This window comes from Pongo pygmaeus, chromosome 5, assembly GCF_028885625.2.
Source record: "Pongo pygmaeus isolate AG05252 chromosome 5, NHGRI_mPonPyg2-v2.0_pri, whole genome shotgun sequence".
NCBI lineage: Eukaryota > Metazoa > Chordata > Mammalia > Primates > Hominidae > Pongo > Pongo pygmaeus.
The window spans coordinates 110631494-110650972 of NC_072378.2; the positions used below are offsets into that span (position 1 = coordinate 110631494).

Genomic DNA, 19479 nt, shown 5'->3' on the forward strand with positions numbered 1-19479 from the left:
GGGTAAAAAATCATTCTGTTGCTCACAAACTGTCAGTACTTAAACAAACAAAAATACCCCAAAAACTCTCTAACTCTAGCAGGCTCCGACCCATATCTTCTGAGCACAACCTCACACTACTGCAATTCAGCTTATCCATATTTGAGCCAACCAGAACTGCACATCCTTTCTGAGATAATCCAAGTGCTTCTTTACCTCAGAAATTTTTCATCTAAAACTCCCTTAGGTTACCCTCATCACCCAAGACTCTATTTAAATTCTAGTCATCCTTCAAAGTCCAGCTCAAATGCAACCTGCTCTTTCAAACTTACCCCTATCCCCCACTCAGAAGCTCTTCTGGCCTTGCATAGATTCAGTCTGTACTTCTCATGTAGCTACAATCACATTCTCTCTCATCTATCTTATAGTATAATTGTTTGTGTGTATGTCATATTTCTTCAAGGCTCCTTGAGAAGAAGGTCTTTGACATGGTCATATTTGTGTTGTTCCCATCCCTCTGTGCTTTACACATACAAGAAAACAAAAAAATGTTCACTGAGGATAGTGTATACAAATGCCTGATCCCCAAAATGTCAGTACTATTCTCCCTGATACTCATTCACTGAGGAAATACTTCCTCAACCCCTATTGTGTACAGGGGCAGTAGTGTACAAAAAGAGTCAGACATGGACCTTGCTCTCTCAAGAAGTTCACAGGCTACGAGATGTTCTAAGGGATCTCTAAAACTGCTATAATACTAATAGATAAATGCCGTAACAGAAGTAAAGATGCAGTACAACAGGAACCAACAACAAGAAGAGATTGGTTCCAAGTAGACATGGATATGAGGGTAAGTTTTAATTAACATTTGTGTTGGGCCCTGAAAGACAGATAGTATTTGAATATGTTGAGACAGGGATAAGGGGTTTTAAGATAAGGGAAATAAAGGCCATTAAGGCAGGAAATCCCAGGAGGAGACAGGGAACACTCAACAGTTCAGTAGTAAAGTATACATGAAAGATGACAAGGATAGAGAAAAATTTTAAAGGCAGTTAAAGCTATAATTGGTAAAACTCTGAGAGCCAAATAAGGAAGCAGAGTTTTAGTCTGTAAGCAATGAGGAACTGTTTCAAAGTTCTTGAGCAGAAGCTGAGTAATTAGTCAGAAGGTCCAAACTGGATTGGAAAGGAAACAGACTGTTGACAACAGACAAGTATAGAGACTAGTATCACAATGCAAGAAAGAGGTAATAAAAGCCTGAACTAGGAATGAGGACTAGAGATGAAAATAGATGAGCGCGAGTCATATTTTAGAGACAACACTGAAAGAACTTGACAAGTTCTGAATGTGGGGTGCAAAGAAGGGTCTGCAGAGGTGAAATAAATTTCTAGGCTAGGAAGAGGGTGGTGCCATAACCAAAAGAGAGGACACTAAAGCAGCAGCAAATCCGAATGGGAGGAAACTGAGTCCTGGGCATACTAAATTTTGGTATCAGTGGACATTCAGGTGACAATATCATGAATAAAATATGTTAAGCTATGCTGTTTAGAACAAAATATAGAATTTCATGAAAAAGAGAGAGGAGCTCAGATAAATTAATCTTCAATAAAAGATTCTGATCAATGATTCAAACATGAACATAACCTCAAAAATATAACCTGAATAAGTTTCATTAAGTGCACAGCAGATTAAAATCTAAAAGCCCATTTATGAAGGAGTTCTTCTCATGATCTAGAACATCATCATGTACCCAATAATCTTTTTGTTTGTTTGTTTTGAGATAGGGTCTGGCTCAGATGCCCAGGCAGAGTTTGCAGTGATCTCAGCTCACTGCAACCTCCACCTCCCAGGCTCAAGCCATCCTCCCACCTCAGCTTTCCAAATAGCGAGGACCACAGGAGCGCACCACCCCCAGCTAATTTTTGTATTTTTTGTTAGAGATGGGGTTTTGCCATGTTGCCCAGGCCGGTCTTGAAGTCCTGAGCTCAAGTGATCCACCAACCTCGGCCTTCCAAAGTGCTGGCACTACAGGCATAAGCCACCACACCCAGCCCAATAATCATTTTAAAACATGCTGATTCGTAGCTAATAGTAAAGTGGACATATGGAAGCCTCAAAGAATCTTACAGTTAAAAATTATAAGGAGAGGCTGGGCATGGTGGCTCACACGTGTAATCCCAGCACTTTGGGAGGCCGAGGAGGGTGGATCATGAGGTCAGGAGTTCAAGACCAGCCTGGCCAAGATGGTGAAACCCCGTCTCTACTAAAAAATACAAAAAAAAAAAAAATTAGCCCAGCATAGTGGTGGGTGCCTGTAATCCCAGTTAATTGGGAGACTGAGGCAGAGAACTGCTTGAACCCAGGAGGCGGAGGTTGCAGTGAGCCGAGATGGCGCCACTGCACTCCAGCCTGGGCAACAGACAGAGACTCTGTCTCAAAAAAAAAAAAAAAAAAAAAAAAAAAAAAAGGAGAAATGCTTCCATTAATATGGTAAATGCATCTTTTGTGGTTACTATCATTTAACCCCAATTTATACAATGTCACAGCAAGAATGGTTAAGTCAGATGAGTAGCCCTGACTGACAAGGTCCCAACGGATACTAACTAGATCCTTTCATCAACAAACACTGCTCATCAGTTAATAAAATGGAATTTACCTAGATGTATCCCTACCATATCCCCAGAATTCCCAAAAGCCTAAGAAACAAAAGATCATGAAATCACGTTGTGAAGCCAAAATAAAACCTCCAATGATAAACTGAGGAGAAAATGAGGATTACAGCTATTCCATAACCATATCTTCTTAAGAACAAACAAAAGAAACTTGCATCAACATAAACTAAAATAACAACAATGTGAAGATGAATACCTAGCAATATAATTTGACATCAGTAAATGATGGTTACATGTATACTGAACAAAAAAGTAAAAATTGCAGCTAATTTGCCTAATAAGTATATACCACCTGTTAATTTATTCATTTGTTTATTAATATTGATAACATTCTTTTTACTAGATGCAATGTCATTATTTCAGTTTAGATCTTAAGAGAAAGAAAAATGAGAACTCAGTATTAATTACATTTTTACTAACGATGAGCAATAATATGAAGAACAAATTGGATTGAAATGTGCATGTTTCACATGTAAAATTGTACAGTAATCATTTGTTCAAAATCACACTGATATCTTACAGCTATGCATAAATATAATGGAATGATATACACCAAATGTTAAATAGTGTTAACCTTTTGATTATAGGTTTATGGGTGATTTTTATCTTCTTTTTTGCTTATGTATATTTTCAAATTTTTCTATAATTAATGTTTTATTATAATGGTACCAAGAAGAAAATATATTTTTTAAAAGAGGAGGGAAAAACATATTGATGAATTTAAAAGAAAAATACTTACCAAGTCTCTGTGAAGCACCCAATTTGCATGGAGGTAATGGATACCATCAAGAATCTGGTAAAGTAAGGATTTAACCATAGATCTTGGCAACTGCATGGGCTTTTTATTTGCTTTTGATGCACGGTGAAACTTAATAATATGCTAAAAATTAAAAAAAATAATAATACAGTCTTTGCTAATATCTATGCCAATAAAACACAATCAATGCTGTAATAAATGCTCTATATTTTAAAATTACTTATTAAAGGCCAATAATGACACAAAGAAAAATAATTTGAATAAGTTCAACCAAAACTGAATCTATTTTGAGGGTGAATGTGACCGTGTTAATGAGGGGTTACAGTGACTAAATTTACTGAAACCATTAAGATTTTCATTAAATAGGACCAAAAGGACTGATATTGAAACAGCTACCTAAGAAGAGTATTATATTCTCTACTGACAGAATGAAAGATTAAAAAAAGAAAGAAAGATTGTAAATCTTCACTTTCTATAAAAAGTTAGCACTTAGTACACTTGGGTAACATCACTAATCAGGTGTATATCTGAATTATTGGAAAAGTTTCATCTTTGTTTGGCACAGAATAAATTAGAATATATTCCTGGGAGTTAATGTTAAATATGAAATTGCTAAGAAGGAGGAGAGAGAAAAAATAGGAAATTCAATCCCACTGAAATAAATACAACTGGGTCATCATATTCAATTTTTTTTTTTTTTTTTGAGATGGAGTCTCGCTCTGTCGCCCAGGCTGGTGTGCAGTGGCGTGATCTCGGCTCACTGCAAGCTCCACCTCCTGGGTTCATGCCATTCTCCTGCCTCAGCCTCCTGAGTAGCTGGGACTACAGGCGCCTGCCACCATGCCCGGCTAATTTTTTGTATTTTTAGTAGAGATGGGGTTTCACCATGTTAGCCAGGATGGTCTCAATCTCCTGACCTCGTGATCTGCCCACCTCAGCCTCCCAAAGTGCTGGGATTACAGGCGTGAGCCACCGCGCCCGGCCCCGTATTCAAATTTTTATATCCACATGTTATATTGTGGGTTATAAAAACACTGTACGGAAAGGGAAAAAATGCTACCTGCTCCCGCAGTGCTCCCACCTCCACCTCCATCCCCACCCCATCCCTGCCTCTGTCCAAAACATAAAATGGACACTGAGGACCATCAAAATCCTATGCGAACAATACCGATGAAATTGTCAATAGTGCTCCAGTAACTTTAAGATGACCAAATGGTATGTAAAATTATTAAGCTATTTATACAGCTTTCTTATTTTTATAAATTGTTCAGTAATAACATTGATTTGATTTTAAGAAATAACAGAAAATTAGAGTTTATACTATAGCAGTGATTTCCAGTAGAAATATACTGGGAGCCACATGTATAACTTTCCACTTTTTAACAGCTACCTTAAAAAAGAGGCTGGGTGTGGTGGCTCACACCTGTAATCCCAGCACTTTGGGAGGCCTAGGCAGGTGGATCACCTGAGGTCAAGAGCTCAAGACCAGCCTGACCAACATGGTGAAACCCCGTCTCTACTAAAAATACAAAATTAGCTGGGCGTAGTGGCGTATGCCTGTAATCCCAGCTACACAGGAGGCTGAGGCAGGAGAATCACTTGAAACCAGGAGGCGGAGGCTGCAGTGAGCTGAGATTGCATCAGTGCACTCCAGCCTGGACAATAAAAGCGAAACTCCAACTCAAAAAAAAAAAGAAACAGGTAAAATCAAGGTGTGCACTTCAGATACTTCTGAAGTGAATTTTCTAAATATTACAAATACTATCTTCTCAGTAAAATGTCAGTTTATTGCTGAAATTCTTTAAAATCAACATTTATGATTATATTTATTTTGAAATATGGTATTGGACAGTACAGTTCTACAGGACCTGACTATTCCAATGTACTACATCATCTTCTTTCACCACCTCACTGATGTTCAAAGTACATACACTATCAAGTAAGCCTTGGTTGACATATAGGGGAATATAGAAAAATGGGGAAAATACAATGTCTGTGAATATCCATGAAAATAATTGAAAAAAAACCACACTGGAAATTCTTGTCCATATCTGCTATAATAGCATATACTCTGAAAGTTTCTTTAAGACCTGAGTCTGTTAAACTTATTCCTCAAAAGATTTATAACTTATATAGATGACAAACCACATTATATTAAATCAAAATTTATTAGTCAGGTGTGGTCATGCACCTGTGGTCCCAGCTACTTGGGAGGCTGAGACAGGAGGATCGCTTGAGCCCAGGATGTCAAAGCTGCAGTGAACCATAACTGTGCCATTGCACTCCAGCCTGGGCGATAGAGCGAGACCCTGTCTCAAACAAACAAACAAACAAACAAAAAAGGCTGGGTGCAATGGCTCATGCCTATAATCTCAACACTTTGAGAGGCCAAAGTAGGAAAATCACTTGAGTCCAGGATTTCAAGACCAGCTTGTGCAAGATGGCAAGACATTGTCTCTATAAAACATTTTTGAAAAATTAGCCAGGCATAGTGGTGCTAAATTAATTATCCATAATTTGAACTTATTGCCAGATTTGAAGTTTGTTACTTTTAGCAGTTCCTCAGATAAAGTGTTTAAATGTTCTGATTCCTAATTTGAAAAGACAGGAATTAGAATTTTTTGCTTTCATATGTTGATAAAACATCCTTAAAGTAATCTTCACTATACATATTAGTAAATTGCCATTAATTACTTTCATAAAAGTATAGTCTCCTGACAGGCGTGGTGGCTCACGCCTGTAATCCCAGCACTTTGGGAGGCCGAGGTAAGAGGATTACCTGAGGTTGGGAGTTCAAGACCAGCCTGATCAACATGGAGAAACCCCGTCTCTCCTAAAAATACAAAATTAGCCGGGCATGGTGGTGCATGCCTATAATCCCAGCTACTCAAGAGGCTGAGGCAGGAGAATCGCTTGAACCTGGGAGGCAGAGGTTGTGGTGAGCCAAGATCGTGCCATTGCACTCCAGCCTGGGCAACAAGAGCAAAACTCCCTTCCCCCCTCGCCCCCCCACCCAAAAAAGTATAGTCTCCCATTCATTAAAATCTTTCTGAAGTAAAATTGCTAAATATTACAAATACTATCTTCTCAGTAAAATGTTAGTTTATTGCTTAAATTCTTCAAAATCAACATTTATGTTTATATTGACTTTGAAATATGGCTAACAGAGCAAGCTTTCCTTTCTGTGCATTAACAATATGTATTTTATATAAATATGTTCCATACCTACATAAAATAATCCTAGAAATACAGTGAGATTATACTTACCCACAAGTCATGCTCTGCATAATCAAACAGCAGCCATACCTTCCTGTCACTGTGAGAAAGGAACACCTTCTGCAATGCGATCACATTAGGGTGCTTCAATTCTCGCAAAAGCTGAATGCAAAAGAAAGAGAGGGGTCACTGTTGTGTTAGCAAGGAGGGGGAAACGATGAACGTCTTATAACTTCAAAACGAAATTTCTGAAAATCTAGAGAATCCAGGTAAGCAAAATGAAAGAAAAAAATACCACCCAAAATACCTCTATTCAGAGATAAGCTCTGTCAACATCTTGGTGCATATCTTTCCAATCCTTTTTCTATGTGCTTAGGTATATTTGTTTTGTTTTGTTTTGCTTTCTTTCTTGTCAGAGACTGCAAGCAGGAATGTGTTTTTAAAAATAGGATTTTAAATGGTAAAATGTAAAACAGCAAACAAAAGTAATATCATATCATTAAATAATTAATTCCATTTGTGTACATGCATATCTTTTTTACTAAAGAAACTGTTCCTTGGGAGGCAGGAATCATGTATTGATACTGCTTATATCTACCCTAGCACTGTATTGGTGCTCAAGAAATATGCGACAAAACAAGGAAAGATATTTAACAATCCCTGTACTTATCCATCCCTAGAGTGTGTGGTTGAGGGTTTTTTTTGAAGAGTAGTGAGCATAAGGGAATGACTATCATGCCCACTTATAAAAACTGAAGTTGAGAACAGGTCCTGTAAACAGAAAAAAAGAAACAGGACTTCATAAAGTAAAAGCTTTAAGCTGGACTCTGATGATATGTAGGAAAGACAGACCAGAGCAGCAAGCAGAAACAGCACTTTGCGCATAACAGACAGCTGCTTGATAAAATATTTAGCAACAATGACATTATTGCTCAAGGTAAAAGCCTTAGAAATACGCCTGCCTCAGGCTGTCCTTAACCAGGGTTCAGATTTCATAGGTAAAGAGAAACATATTCAATTTAATAAATATTTTGAATACCTTTTAAATGTAAAGCTCTGTGAAAGATGCAAAAAGGGAAAGACAAAACTTCCCTTGAATATTTTATATGTGCAAGATGATTATATACAAATGTTTTTCTCTCACTTAATCTTTAGAACAATTTTATGATGCACACAGAATCCAAGGCTCAGTGTGATAAAAATAACTTGACCAAAGTCAAATAGCTAGAAAGAGAAGGGGTTTGGACTTAAATAGATCCGCCTGATTGCAAAGTCCATGCTTTTTCCACTACAGCCAAAGTTCATGTCTTCAATTCCCACAATGTGGTAAGGAAGACAGACATATAAATAGATCAATAAGACAGAGAAAAATAAACTGCTTACCCATTCTAATAACTTTAGTAACTTTATTTTTTAGACGGAGTCTTGCTCTGTTGCCCAGGCTGGAATGCAATGGCACAATCTCAGCTCACTGCAACCTCTGCCTCCAAGGTTCAAGCGATTCTCCTGCCTCAACCTCCTGAGTAGCTGGGATTACAGGTGCACACCACCATGCCTGGCTAATTTTTGTATTTTTAGTAGAGATGGGGTTTTACCATGTTGGCCAGGCTGGTCTCGAACTGCTGACTTCAAGTGATCTGCCCACCTTGGCCTCCCAAAATCTAGAGAGTTTGCCATTTTGAACACTTCAGTTTCTCTGGCTCTGGCAAACCCTGTTTTTAATGACCCCACTGCCATGGCCAGCCTTGAAGCACTTAGACTCTGGTAAGAGACTTCACCCTGGGCACAATGACTGTCTCCTTCTTTCTGACTCCTTGATACTGATGAATGTAGAGAGTTTGCCTTCATTACCCATGCAAAATATGTTCTCTTTGCAGCCTGAAGTAGATGGGAAAGTAAAACTCCACTTCTGCATCTAAACCAGGCTCTTGAAACACCCAACATTGGCACAGATCCCTGATTCCTGGACCTCGCTTGTCTGGGAATGTGGTTGTCACAGTAGCAATATTTAATCAACACTTCTAAAAAACTACATTCTCTGTGACTTCCAATTGTTGATCCCGCTAGAATAAATTCATTTTAAGTCCTCTGTTAAAAAAATTGTTTTGACTAGATAATACATTCACATGGTTCACAAATCAAAGTATATACAAGGATATATATTGAAATGTCTCACTACCACTCCTCTTGCTTCCCTGGAGGTAACAACTTTTATTAATTGCTTATTTTCCTTGCAATGTTTCTTAATGCAAATAAAAACAAATATGAATATACATTTTATCCTCCATTGTTTACACAAAAGATAGCATAATATACACACTGCTCTGAACTTTGTTTGTTTTTTTACCCTTACTCTATCTTGGAAATCTCTTAATATTAGGACAATATCAATATTAGAAATACTTCCTTCAGGTGAGAAGTGATTTGGCATAAAAGAAAAAAATAAAGAAAAAATAAAAATAATCTTTCTTGTTCTTTTTTACAGTAGCATGGTATTTCTAGATCACCTTTTTTAATGTGGTAAAATATACACATAATGTAAAATTTACCATTTCAACCATTTTTAAGTATACTAGGTATACTTAGTATATTTACTTAATCCCACTACTTATACTAGTTCAGTGGGATTAAGTACAACCATCATCACTGTGTATTTCCAGAACTTTTTCATCCCAAAATGAAAATCTATACCATTAAACAATATCTCCAGGTTGCCCCCTACCCCCAGCTCCTGATAACCATTACCTAATTTATGTCTCTATGAATTTGACTGTTCTCAGTATGTAGCTCATGTAAGTGGAACAATACAGTGTCTGCCCATTTGTGTCTGCCTTTTTTTCACATAATATAATGTCTTCAAGGTTCATTTGTGTTGTAGCATGTATGAGAATTTCAATCCTATTTAAAGCTGAATACTATCACATTGTATGTATAGACCACATTTCATTTGTCCATTTGCCCCTCAATAGACATTTAGGGTGTTTCTACCTTTTGGTTACTATGAATAATATTCCCTAAATATTGGTGTATAAATAACTATTTGAATCCCCACTTTCAATTCCTTTGTATATATACCCAGAAGTGAAATTGCTAGATCCTATGGTAATTCTATGTTTAATTTTTTGAGGAACCACCATATAGGTCATTTTTGTAAAAAAACTTTTTTTGTAGAGATAGAGTCTCACTATGTTGTCCAGGCTAGTCTCGAACTCCTGGCCTTAAGCAATCCTCCCACTTCAGCCTCCCAAAGTGCTGAGATTACAGGTGTAAACCACTGTGCCTAGCCTAGGTCTCCTTTCCATATGCCAAACGGATAGTTACTTCGTTGCTTCACAGATACTGTGTTTTTCCCAAGTAGAAGGTTTGTGGCAACCCTGCATCAACCAAGTCTACTGACACCATTTCTCCAACAGCATGCTCACTTAATGTCTCTGTGTCACATTTTGGTAATTCTTACAACATTTAAAACTTTTTCAGTATTATATCTGTTGCAGTGATCTGTGATCAGTCATCTTTGATGTTACTATTGTAATTGTTTTGAAGCATCACAAATTGCACCCACATAAGATGGCAAACTTAATCTATAAATGTTGTGTGTGTTCTGATTGCCTCACCCACCAGCTGTTCCCTCATCTTTCTCCCTCTCTTCGGGCCTCTCTATTGCCTGAGAAACAGTAATATTGAAATCAGGCCAACTAATAAAACTACAATGGCCTCTAACTGTTCAAGTGAAAGGAAGAATCTCACATATCTCTTGCTTTAAATCAAAAGCTAGAATGATTGAGCTTACTGAGGAAGGCACACTGAAAGTTAAAACAGGCTGAAAACTAGGCCTCTTGCACCAGTTAGCCAAGTTGTGAATGCAAAGAAAAAGTTCTTGAAGGAAATTAAAAGTTCTACTCTGTTGAACACACAAAGATAAGAAAGCAAAACAGCCTTATTGTGGATAGGGAGAAAGTTTTAGTGATCTAGACAGAAGATTAAACTAGTTGCAACATTACCTTAAGACTAAGCTGGCTGGGCGCGGTGGCTCACGCCTGTAATCCCAGCACTTTCGGAGGCCAAAGTAGGTGGATCACGAGGTCAGGAGTTCAAGACCAGCCCAACCAACGTGGTGAAACCCCATCTCTACTAAAAATACAAAAAATCAGCTGGGCGTAGTGGCGGGTACCTGTAATGCCAGCTACTTGAGAGGCTGAGGCAGGAGAATCACTTGAACCCAGGAGGCGGAGGTTGCAGTGAGCTGAGATTATGCCAGTGTACTCCAGCCCGGGCGACACAGCGAGACTCTGTCTCAAAAAAAAAAAAAAAAAAGATAAAGCCTAATCCAGAACAAGGCCCTAATTCTCTTCAATCTGTGAAGGCTGAGAGAGGTGGAGAAGCTGCAGAAGAAAAGGTTGAAGCTAACAGAGGTTGGTTCATGAGGCTTAAGGAAAGAAGTCACCTCTATAACATAAAAGTGCAAGGTGATACAGCAAGTTATCCAAAAGATCTAGCTAAGATCATTGATGAAGATGTCTACACTAAACAACAGATGTTCAATGTAGACAAAAGAGAATTCTATTGGAAACAGATGCCACATAGGACTTTCACAGTTAGAGAGAAGTCAACGCCTGGTTTCAAAGCTTCAAAGGACAGACTGACTATCTTACTAGGGTTTAATGCAACTGGTGATTTGAAGTTGAAGCCAATGCTCATTTACCATTCTGAAAATCCTAGGACCCTTAAGAATTATGCTAAATGGCCGGGTATAGAGGCTCACGCCTGTAATCCCAGCACTTTGAGAGGCCGAGGCGGGTGAATCACCTGAGGTTGGGAGTTCGAGACCAGCCTGACCAACATGGAGAAACCCTGTCTCTACTAAAAATACAAAACTAGCCGGGGGTGGTGGCACATGCCTGTAATCCCAGCTACTCAGGAGGCTAAGGCAGGAGAATCACTTGAACCTGGGAGGCAGAGGTTGTGGTGAGCCGAGACCGTGCCATTGCACTCCAGCCTGGGCAACAAGAACGAGACTCCATCTCAAAAAAAAAAAAAAAAAAGAATTATGCTAAATCTACTCTACCTGTGCTCCATAAATGTAACAACAAAGCCTAGATGACAGCACATCTGTTGACAGCATGGCTTACCGAACATTTTAAGCCCACTATCGGGACTGACTACCTAGAAAAAAGATTCCTTTCAAAAGATTACTGCCCATTAACAATGCACCTAGTCACCCAAAAGCCCTGATTGAGATGTACAAGGAGATTAATGCTGTTTTCACGTTTGCTAATGTAACATCCATTCTGCAGCCCATGAATCAAGAAGTCATTTTGACTTCCAAGTCTTATTCTTTAACAAATACATTTCATGAAGCTATAGCTGCCATAGATTGTGATTCCTAGGATGGATCTGGGCAAAGTAAATTGAAAACCTTGTGGAAAGGGTTCACCATTCTAGATGCCATTAAAAACATTCATGATCCCTTCAAGGAGGTCAAGGCATCAACATTAACAGGAATGTGGAAAAAGTTGATTCCAACCCTCATAGATAATTTTGAGGGGTTCAAGAGATCAGTGGAGGAAGTAAATGAGATGTGGTAGCAATAACAAGAGAAAAACAATTAGCAGTAGAGCTTGAGGATTAACTGAATTGCTGCCATCTCATGATCAAACAGGTTTGGATAAGGAGTTGCTTCTTAAGGATGGGCAAAGAAAGTGATTTCTTAAGATGGAATCTACTCCTGGTGAAGATGCTGTGAACACCACTGAAATAACAACAAATAATTTGGAATATTACATAAACTTAGTTGGTAAAGTAGTGGCAGGGTTTGAGAGGACTGACCCAAATTTTGAAAGAAGTTCTAATATGAGTAAAATGCTATCAAATATCATTGCATGTTACAGAGAAATCTTTCAAGAAAGGAAGAGTTCACTAATGCAGCAAACTGTATTATTGTCTTATTTTAAGAAATTGCCACCCCAGCCTTCAGCAACCACCACTCTGATCAGTTAGCAGCCATCAATACTGAGGCAAGACCATCCACCAGCAAAAAGATTATGACTCACTGAAGGCTCAGATAATCATTAGCACCTTTTAGCAATAACGTATTTTTTAATTAAGATATATACATTTTTATACATAATGCTACTGGACACTTACAGCAGTGTATGTTTATACTGTAAACTACAGTATAATAAATATGACTTTACTGGGAAACCAAAAAATTTGAGTGACTTGCTTTATCACAATATTTGCTTTACTGCAGTGGTCTGGAACCAAACTTGCAATATCTCTAAAGTCTGCCTGTGTAAGAGGGAAGAGTGTAAAGTTCACAACTACATGCATTTACTAGAAATTCTTCCCTAATCCCCAAATTTGCATTTTCTAGAGCATCAATATGCACTTTCTATTTCTGTGTACCTCTTATGCTTTTTCTACCCTATGGGTTTCTATAAGTCACTAAATATCACATGAAGGCAGACTGAGGCAAAGAAATAGCGAACTAATGTTACCTGTATCTATTTTGTTACTTCTTCTAATTCACCTTTCACTCTGCAACCAGGAGTGGTATTTCAAAAATCCTTAACTGATCATCTGTCACTATGAACAGGTCTAAGGAATCAAAGCAAGAGATGAGGGAAAGACCATATAAAAGGAGCCTTGTAAGCCATGCAGAAGTGTCACCATTGGCCGGGTGTGGTGGCTCATGCCTGTAATCCCAGCACTTTGGGAGGCCAAGGCGGGTGGATCACGAGGTCAGGCGATCGAGACCATTCTGGCTAACATGGTGAAACCCCATCTCTATTAAAAATACAAAAAAAAAAATTAGCCAGGCATGGTGGCGGGAGCCTGTAGTCCCAGCTACTCAGGAGGCTGAGGCAGAAGAATGGCATGAACCCGGGAGGCAGAGCTTGCAGTGAGCCGAAATCGTGCCACTGCACTCCAGCCTGGGCAGCAGAGAGAGACTCCACCTCAACATTAAAAAAAAAAAAAAAAAGAAGAAGTGTCACCATTGAGGTTCTCTAGTATCACTGGCAACATGGCAGGGTAAATGGGTCAGTGGAGAAGCCAGCTGTTAGAAAAGGTACCACCCTTTGATTACCTTCTGTACATGTTTCATGACTCTCAGATTTGGCCTCGCTGAATTATATTAGAGTATCTTACAATGTTTTAACTGTTTGCATCTCTCCCTTGCCCTCCTCCTGCATTAGACCATAAGGTTCTTGAAGACAAAGACAATTTTTACTTACTAACTTATTTATTTTGAGACAAGATCTCACTTTGTCTCCTAGGCTAGAGTACAGTGGCACGATCATAGCTCACTGCAGCCTCAAACTCCTGGGCTCAAGCCATCCTCCTGTCTTAGCCTCAGTAGCTGAGACTACAGGTGTGAGCCACCATGCCCAGCTGATTTTTTTATTTTTTTGTAGAAATGGGGTATCACTTTGTTGTCCAGGCTAGTCTTGAGCTTCTGGCTTCAAGTGATCCTCCTGCCTCGGCCTCCCAACATGTTAGGATTCCAGGTGTGAGCCACCACACTAGCCCAGAAAGACATTTTAAAATTTATTTCTATATTCTAGGGACTAGCACAATGCCTGACACATTGAAAGAGCTCTTTAAGTGATCTCATCTAGTCTGCGGGCTTTAAATGTCACCCATATGCATTAACTCCCAAATGTTTACCTCTAGTCCACCCATCTCCCCTGAACTCCAGCTGTGTGTATCCAGCTGCCTCAAGAGCTCCATTTGAATGTCTAAAAGCCAAAACTGAGGTCGCGCTCTCTACCTCCACTACCCTCTATTCCAGTACCTCCAGTACCCTCTATTCCCACTGCTCTTCCCCCGCCTCAGTTAATAGCAACTCCATCATTGCAGTTACTCAGGCAAAAACCTCATCTACTTTAACTCTTTTCCCAAATATCTCCTCCTCAGTGAGTCTTCCCTAGCCTTTCTATTTAAAATCGTAACCACCATTCTGCACTTTATCTTTCTGCAAGTACTAACACTTTCAAACATACCATAACTCTATATCCCTTATCTACAATTCTAAAGAAACTGTAGAAAATCAAAAGCTTTCTAGTAACTCAGGTAGAAAAATTATTTGTAATTCAATAGAAAAAAATGCATTGTTAGGGGCACATCCTTTCAGTTACCTGATTCTGATTCTATAGAAGCTATTTTACAACTCTGTACATTACACATAACTGATAATGATGCAGAATAATTCTCAACTATAAGCATACAAATTCTGTGCTGTCTGGTAGAGGTTCACTGACTTCCTTCCCCAATAGTGGAAGAAGCTGGTTTTGCCTCAATTTGCATATCCATTTCAATATTCCTGATCTGTGCATGTATCTGTTTTAAAGTTTCTCCTTTGAATGGGCTATAATATCAGCTTGGTTCCTTCATTCAAAAAGTTAAATAAGCTGGATGTAGTGGCTCACACTTGTAATTCCAGCACTTTGGGAGGCCAAGGCAGGAGGATCACTTAAGGCCAGGAGTTTGAGACTAGTCTGGTCACACAGCAAGAGCCCTATCTCTACAAAAAAATAAATTAAATTAAATTATCCAGGCATGGTGGTGCAGGCCTGTAGTCCCAGCTACTAGGGAGGCTGAGGTGTGAGGTGTGAGGACTGCTTGAGCCCATGAGTTCAAGGCTGCAGTGAGTTATGATCGTACCACTGCCCTACAGCCTGGGTGACAGAATGAGACCCTGTTTTTTAAAAAAAAAAAAAAAAAAAAAGAAGGCTAGGTACAGTGGCTCATGCCTGATGCCTGTAATCCCAGCACTTTGGGAGGCCAAAGAGGGCAGATTACCTGAGGTCAGGAGTTTGAGACCAGACTGGCCAACATGGTGAAACACCATCTCTACTAAAATACAAAAATTAATCAGGCGTGGTGGTGGGTGCCTATAATCCCAGCTACTCCGGAGGCCGAGGCAGGAGAATCACTTGAACCTGGGAGGCGGAGGTTGCAGTAAGCCAAGATCACACCATTGCGCTCCAGCCTGGGCAACAAGAGCAAAACTCTGTCTCTAAAAACATAAAAAAAAATTTTTTTAAAAGAAAGTTAAATAAAATCATTAAAATGTGTTCATCTTATACCTGTATCACAGTCATAATTTTACCTTTTTTGAAAACAATCATTTAATACTCATTGTACAGAAATATGTCACTTAAACTGACAAGAAGCTGTTTATTGTCTGGCATGAAGCTATTAAACGGACATGAAACTGTTTATATGTTATTTATTGTCTGTCTCTCTCCACTAACATATAAGCTCCATGACGGCAAAGGTTTTTGTTGATTTTATATCTCCAATGCATAAAATGGTACCTAGCACATAATAAGCATTCAATAAATATTTGTCAAATAAATTAAATCTACTGAACTTAACTGGTTCTTACTCACAAAATAACTAGTAATGGCCTGTAACCTAATAAAACTTTGCTACCCTTTCATAAGTTATTCTTTTTCAAAAGGTGTTTTAAATTATTTTGTTTTCAACAAATTGAATAGACAATATCTAAAATAATTATTCCAGGGACGCCAACCCTCCACAAGCTCCACTTACTTTAGGCTTAAAAAGGAAGACTTCTTTCAATTAGCACCTACTCTACCAGAAGAATAAGAGTGCTGGCTTGAGGTAAAGAGCAGCAACACAGCTCTGAATATCTCAGGATGGGATCTTTAACCTGGTGTATAATTCGAAGAGCAAAGGAGTGCAATGAGGGTGTTTCCTGAAAGGGATGTGAGCACAATAAGTGCTACAAAATCCTAAAGAAAATAACACAAAGGAACAGGGGACACAGGGGAACACAAGTGAAGCAGACATTAACCTTATTAGTAGTTATGTCCAAGGCCAGTTTACTAAGAAAATGCTAGGTTCTAGATAAACATCACACAAGAGTGTATTCACTACCTCTATTTACTGAGAAAAACAAAGAAGTTAACTTTTCTACTGCTGTTTACTGAAAGAAACAAATGAACAACAACAGTAAACAACCTAAGTGTTCAATAATAAGAAAACTGATAAGTAAATTATGGTAAATAGCCACATATTGTAGCCTCAAATATATATACTAAAATATTTTAATTACTCGAGGAAAGACTATAACGTTGTGATATAATGTAAAAGGACAACAGGCTGGGTGCAGTGGCTCACACCTGTAATCCCAGCACTTTGGGAGGCCGAGGTGGACAGATCACTTGAAGCCAGGAGTTCGAGGCCAGCCTGGACAATATGGCAAAACCCCGTCTCTACTAAAAATACAAAAATTAGCCATGTGTGGTGGTATATGCCTGTAATCCCAGCTACTCAGGAGGCTGAGGCAGGAGAATCACTTGAACCTGGGAAGCAGAGGTTGCAGTGAGCAGAGATCGTCCCACTGCACTCCAGCCTGGGCAACAGAGTGAGACTCTGTCTCAAAATAAATAAATTAATTAATTAAATAAAATAAAATATGAAGAGATATAAATAACAGAAAATGGGCTGGGCATGGTGGCTCACACCTGTAATGCCAGCACTCTGGGAGGCCAAAGCAGGCAGATCACTTGATGTCTTGAGATTAGGAGTTCAAGACTGGCTTGGCCAACACGATGAAACCCCGTCTCTACTAAAAATACAAAAATCAGCCGAGGGTGGTACCGCATGCCTGTAGTCCCAGCTACTCGAGAGACTAAGGCTGGAGAATCGCTTGAACCCGGGAGACAGAGGTTGCAGTGAGCCGAGATCGCACCACTGCACTTCAGCCTGGGCGCCAGAGTGAGACTCTGTCTCAAAAAAACAAAAAACAAACAGAAATATGCCAGAACATTAACAATAGTTATTTCTGGGTGTGAGATTATGCATAATTTATATTTATATTTTTTCTATTTTACAAGTTTTCTTCAATGAGCATTACTCTTATAATTTAAAAACAAATACATACACACACCAAAAGACAGAACTTTCCAGAAATCCACCAACAAAAATAAGACACTATCATAATATCTCAGCTTCTTTTTATGTGGTTATCTGAGAAGGGACACAGTGAAAGAAGGAGATGGCCATACGTGTACTTTCGCCATCTCTTGGCAAAATCAGATTTTACCAACGGACTTTAATCTCTTGTCTAACAAATATTTGTTCAACATGACATCATACAACTACAAATACGTGTAATCATACTTAAACAGCAATTAAGTTCCATGATTTTCCTGTGTCTCATATTACATGATAACATCTTCCATGCCAGATACTCACAGCATAGTAACATGATCCCACTGGAGCCTAATGAAGAATGTTCAATGAACATGCCAGTATTTTATCTGAGCTCCTTTCAAAGCATGTAAGTAGCTATTTTTAAAGTGTCCACTTTTCACTGTCCTAAATGTAAAATAATCTACAGTTAGAATTCTAAACTTTCTCTAGGATCCTGACTCAATTTAGAGAGTCTGTACTAGACTAAAAATTCCAGAATCCATTTGTATTTTTATCTATACATCTTTCTTCCCTTTTCACTTTCTGTTCTCCAAGTCTATGATGCCCCCATGGGTCCCTGACTCCTTTTTCAAGGGTATTCTGAATGGAAAGATCTTCTTATACTTCAATAACTCACTTATCTCAAAGTAAATCCAACTTTCTATTCTTGTTTGATCTCTTTTAAGTAACAGTGTGATTCATTTGACCATCAATCTTACCCCTTGGTGAGAACAGTATCACCGACTTTATTTTAGAAAGCACTGAGTATCATTTTTTAAAATGTCTTAACACCTCTTTCCCCTTCCCAACGAACTGAAGGTAAATGAAGTAGTGTGTTTTATGGTAAATAGGAGATTTGCCTAATTCCAAAATGTTCTGATACTCCTAAAACTGTAATTTAAGAATTAGTATTTGAAAGTTGACACTTTCACACCTATGACAGGCCTTTTGGAAGCTGCTCTTTATAAACACATGAGATTTATCATAACCTTCCAGCAGGTGGCACTCATACTCTGAAAAGGGGTCTGTACAGACTAACACAGCTCTGGTTCAAGGTAGCCCTAAATCTGCTTCATTTTACTTCAGTGACACTTCTTGGTTACCAGTCATAAGCTCCAGGAACGTCAATGTTCCCCATTGCTACCCAGTTGAAATGACAGTGAGGCAGTAAGTAAAATGCAAAAAATATAGGTTTTAGAATCAGAGGTTGAGTTTGAATCCTGTCTTACTAGCAGCAGTTAAGACATAAGGCAAATTGCTTAACTCTTCTGAATCTCATAGAAGAATAAGATGTCTACTTACAAACATAAACAGTTTCCACAAAGAATAAATTAATATAAACAGATTAAATACATAGCACAATAGGCCAGGCACGGTGGCTCACGCCTCTAATCCTGGCACTCTGGGAGGCCAAGGCAGGTGGATCACCTGAGGTCAGGAGTTCGAGACCAGCCTGGCCAATATGGTGAAACCCAATCTCTACTAAAAATACAAAAACTAGCCAGGCATGGTGGTGGGCGCCTGTAGTCCCAGCTACTCGGGAGGCGGAGGCAGGAGAATCGCTTGAACCCAGGAGGCAGAGGTTGCAGTGAGTCAAGATGGTGCCACTGCACTCCAGCCTGGGCAACAGAGCAAGACTGTCTCAAAAAAAAAAAAAAAAAAAAAAGTACATAGCACGATGCTTGGAATGAATTAAACATTTGACAAATTATAGCTTTTATTATCATTTTTAACCACCACTATTTGCAAGAATGTTATGAAGAGTAAATCAGATAATCCATATAGAATGCCTGGCATTGTTCTTGATAAACAGTGGCTGTTGTCGTTGTTGTACTTAAGTGAAAATTTCAATGCTAACCACTCCGGTTAGCTTTGACATCAGAGATACTCAGAGAGTGAGGCTGAGTT

General features: G+C 38.8%; 1 protein-coding gene across 9 annotated transcripts in view; it reads right to left on the reverse strand.

Annotated features, from left to right (window-relative positions):
- Window positions 1–19479, reverse strand: part of CDK19 (cyclin dependent kinase 19) — a 209361-nt gene that overhangs the window by 55902 nt on the left and 133980 nt on the right. For all 9 annotated transcript variants that reach the window (XM_063667080.1, XM_054493618.2, XM_063667079.1 and 6 more), the window contains 2 exons: window positions 6676–6786; window positions 3391–3531 (listed from right to left, as the gene is read on the reverse strand). In XM_063667080.1, coding sequence (XP_063523150.1) covers window positions 3391–3531; window positions 6676–6786 — 252 coding nt within the window. The remainder of the gene's footprint in view (window positions 1–3390; window positions 3532–6675; window positions 6787–19479) is intronic.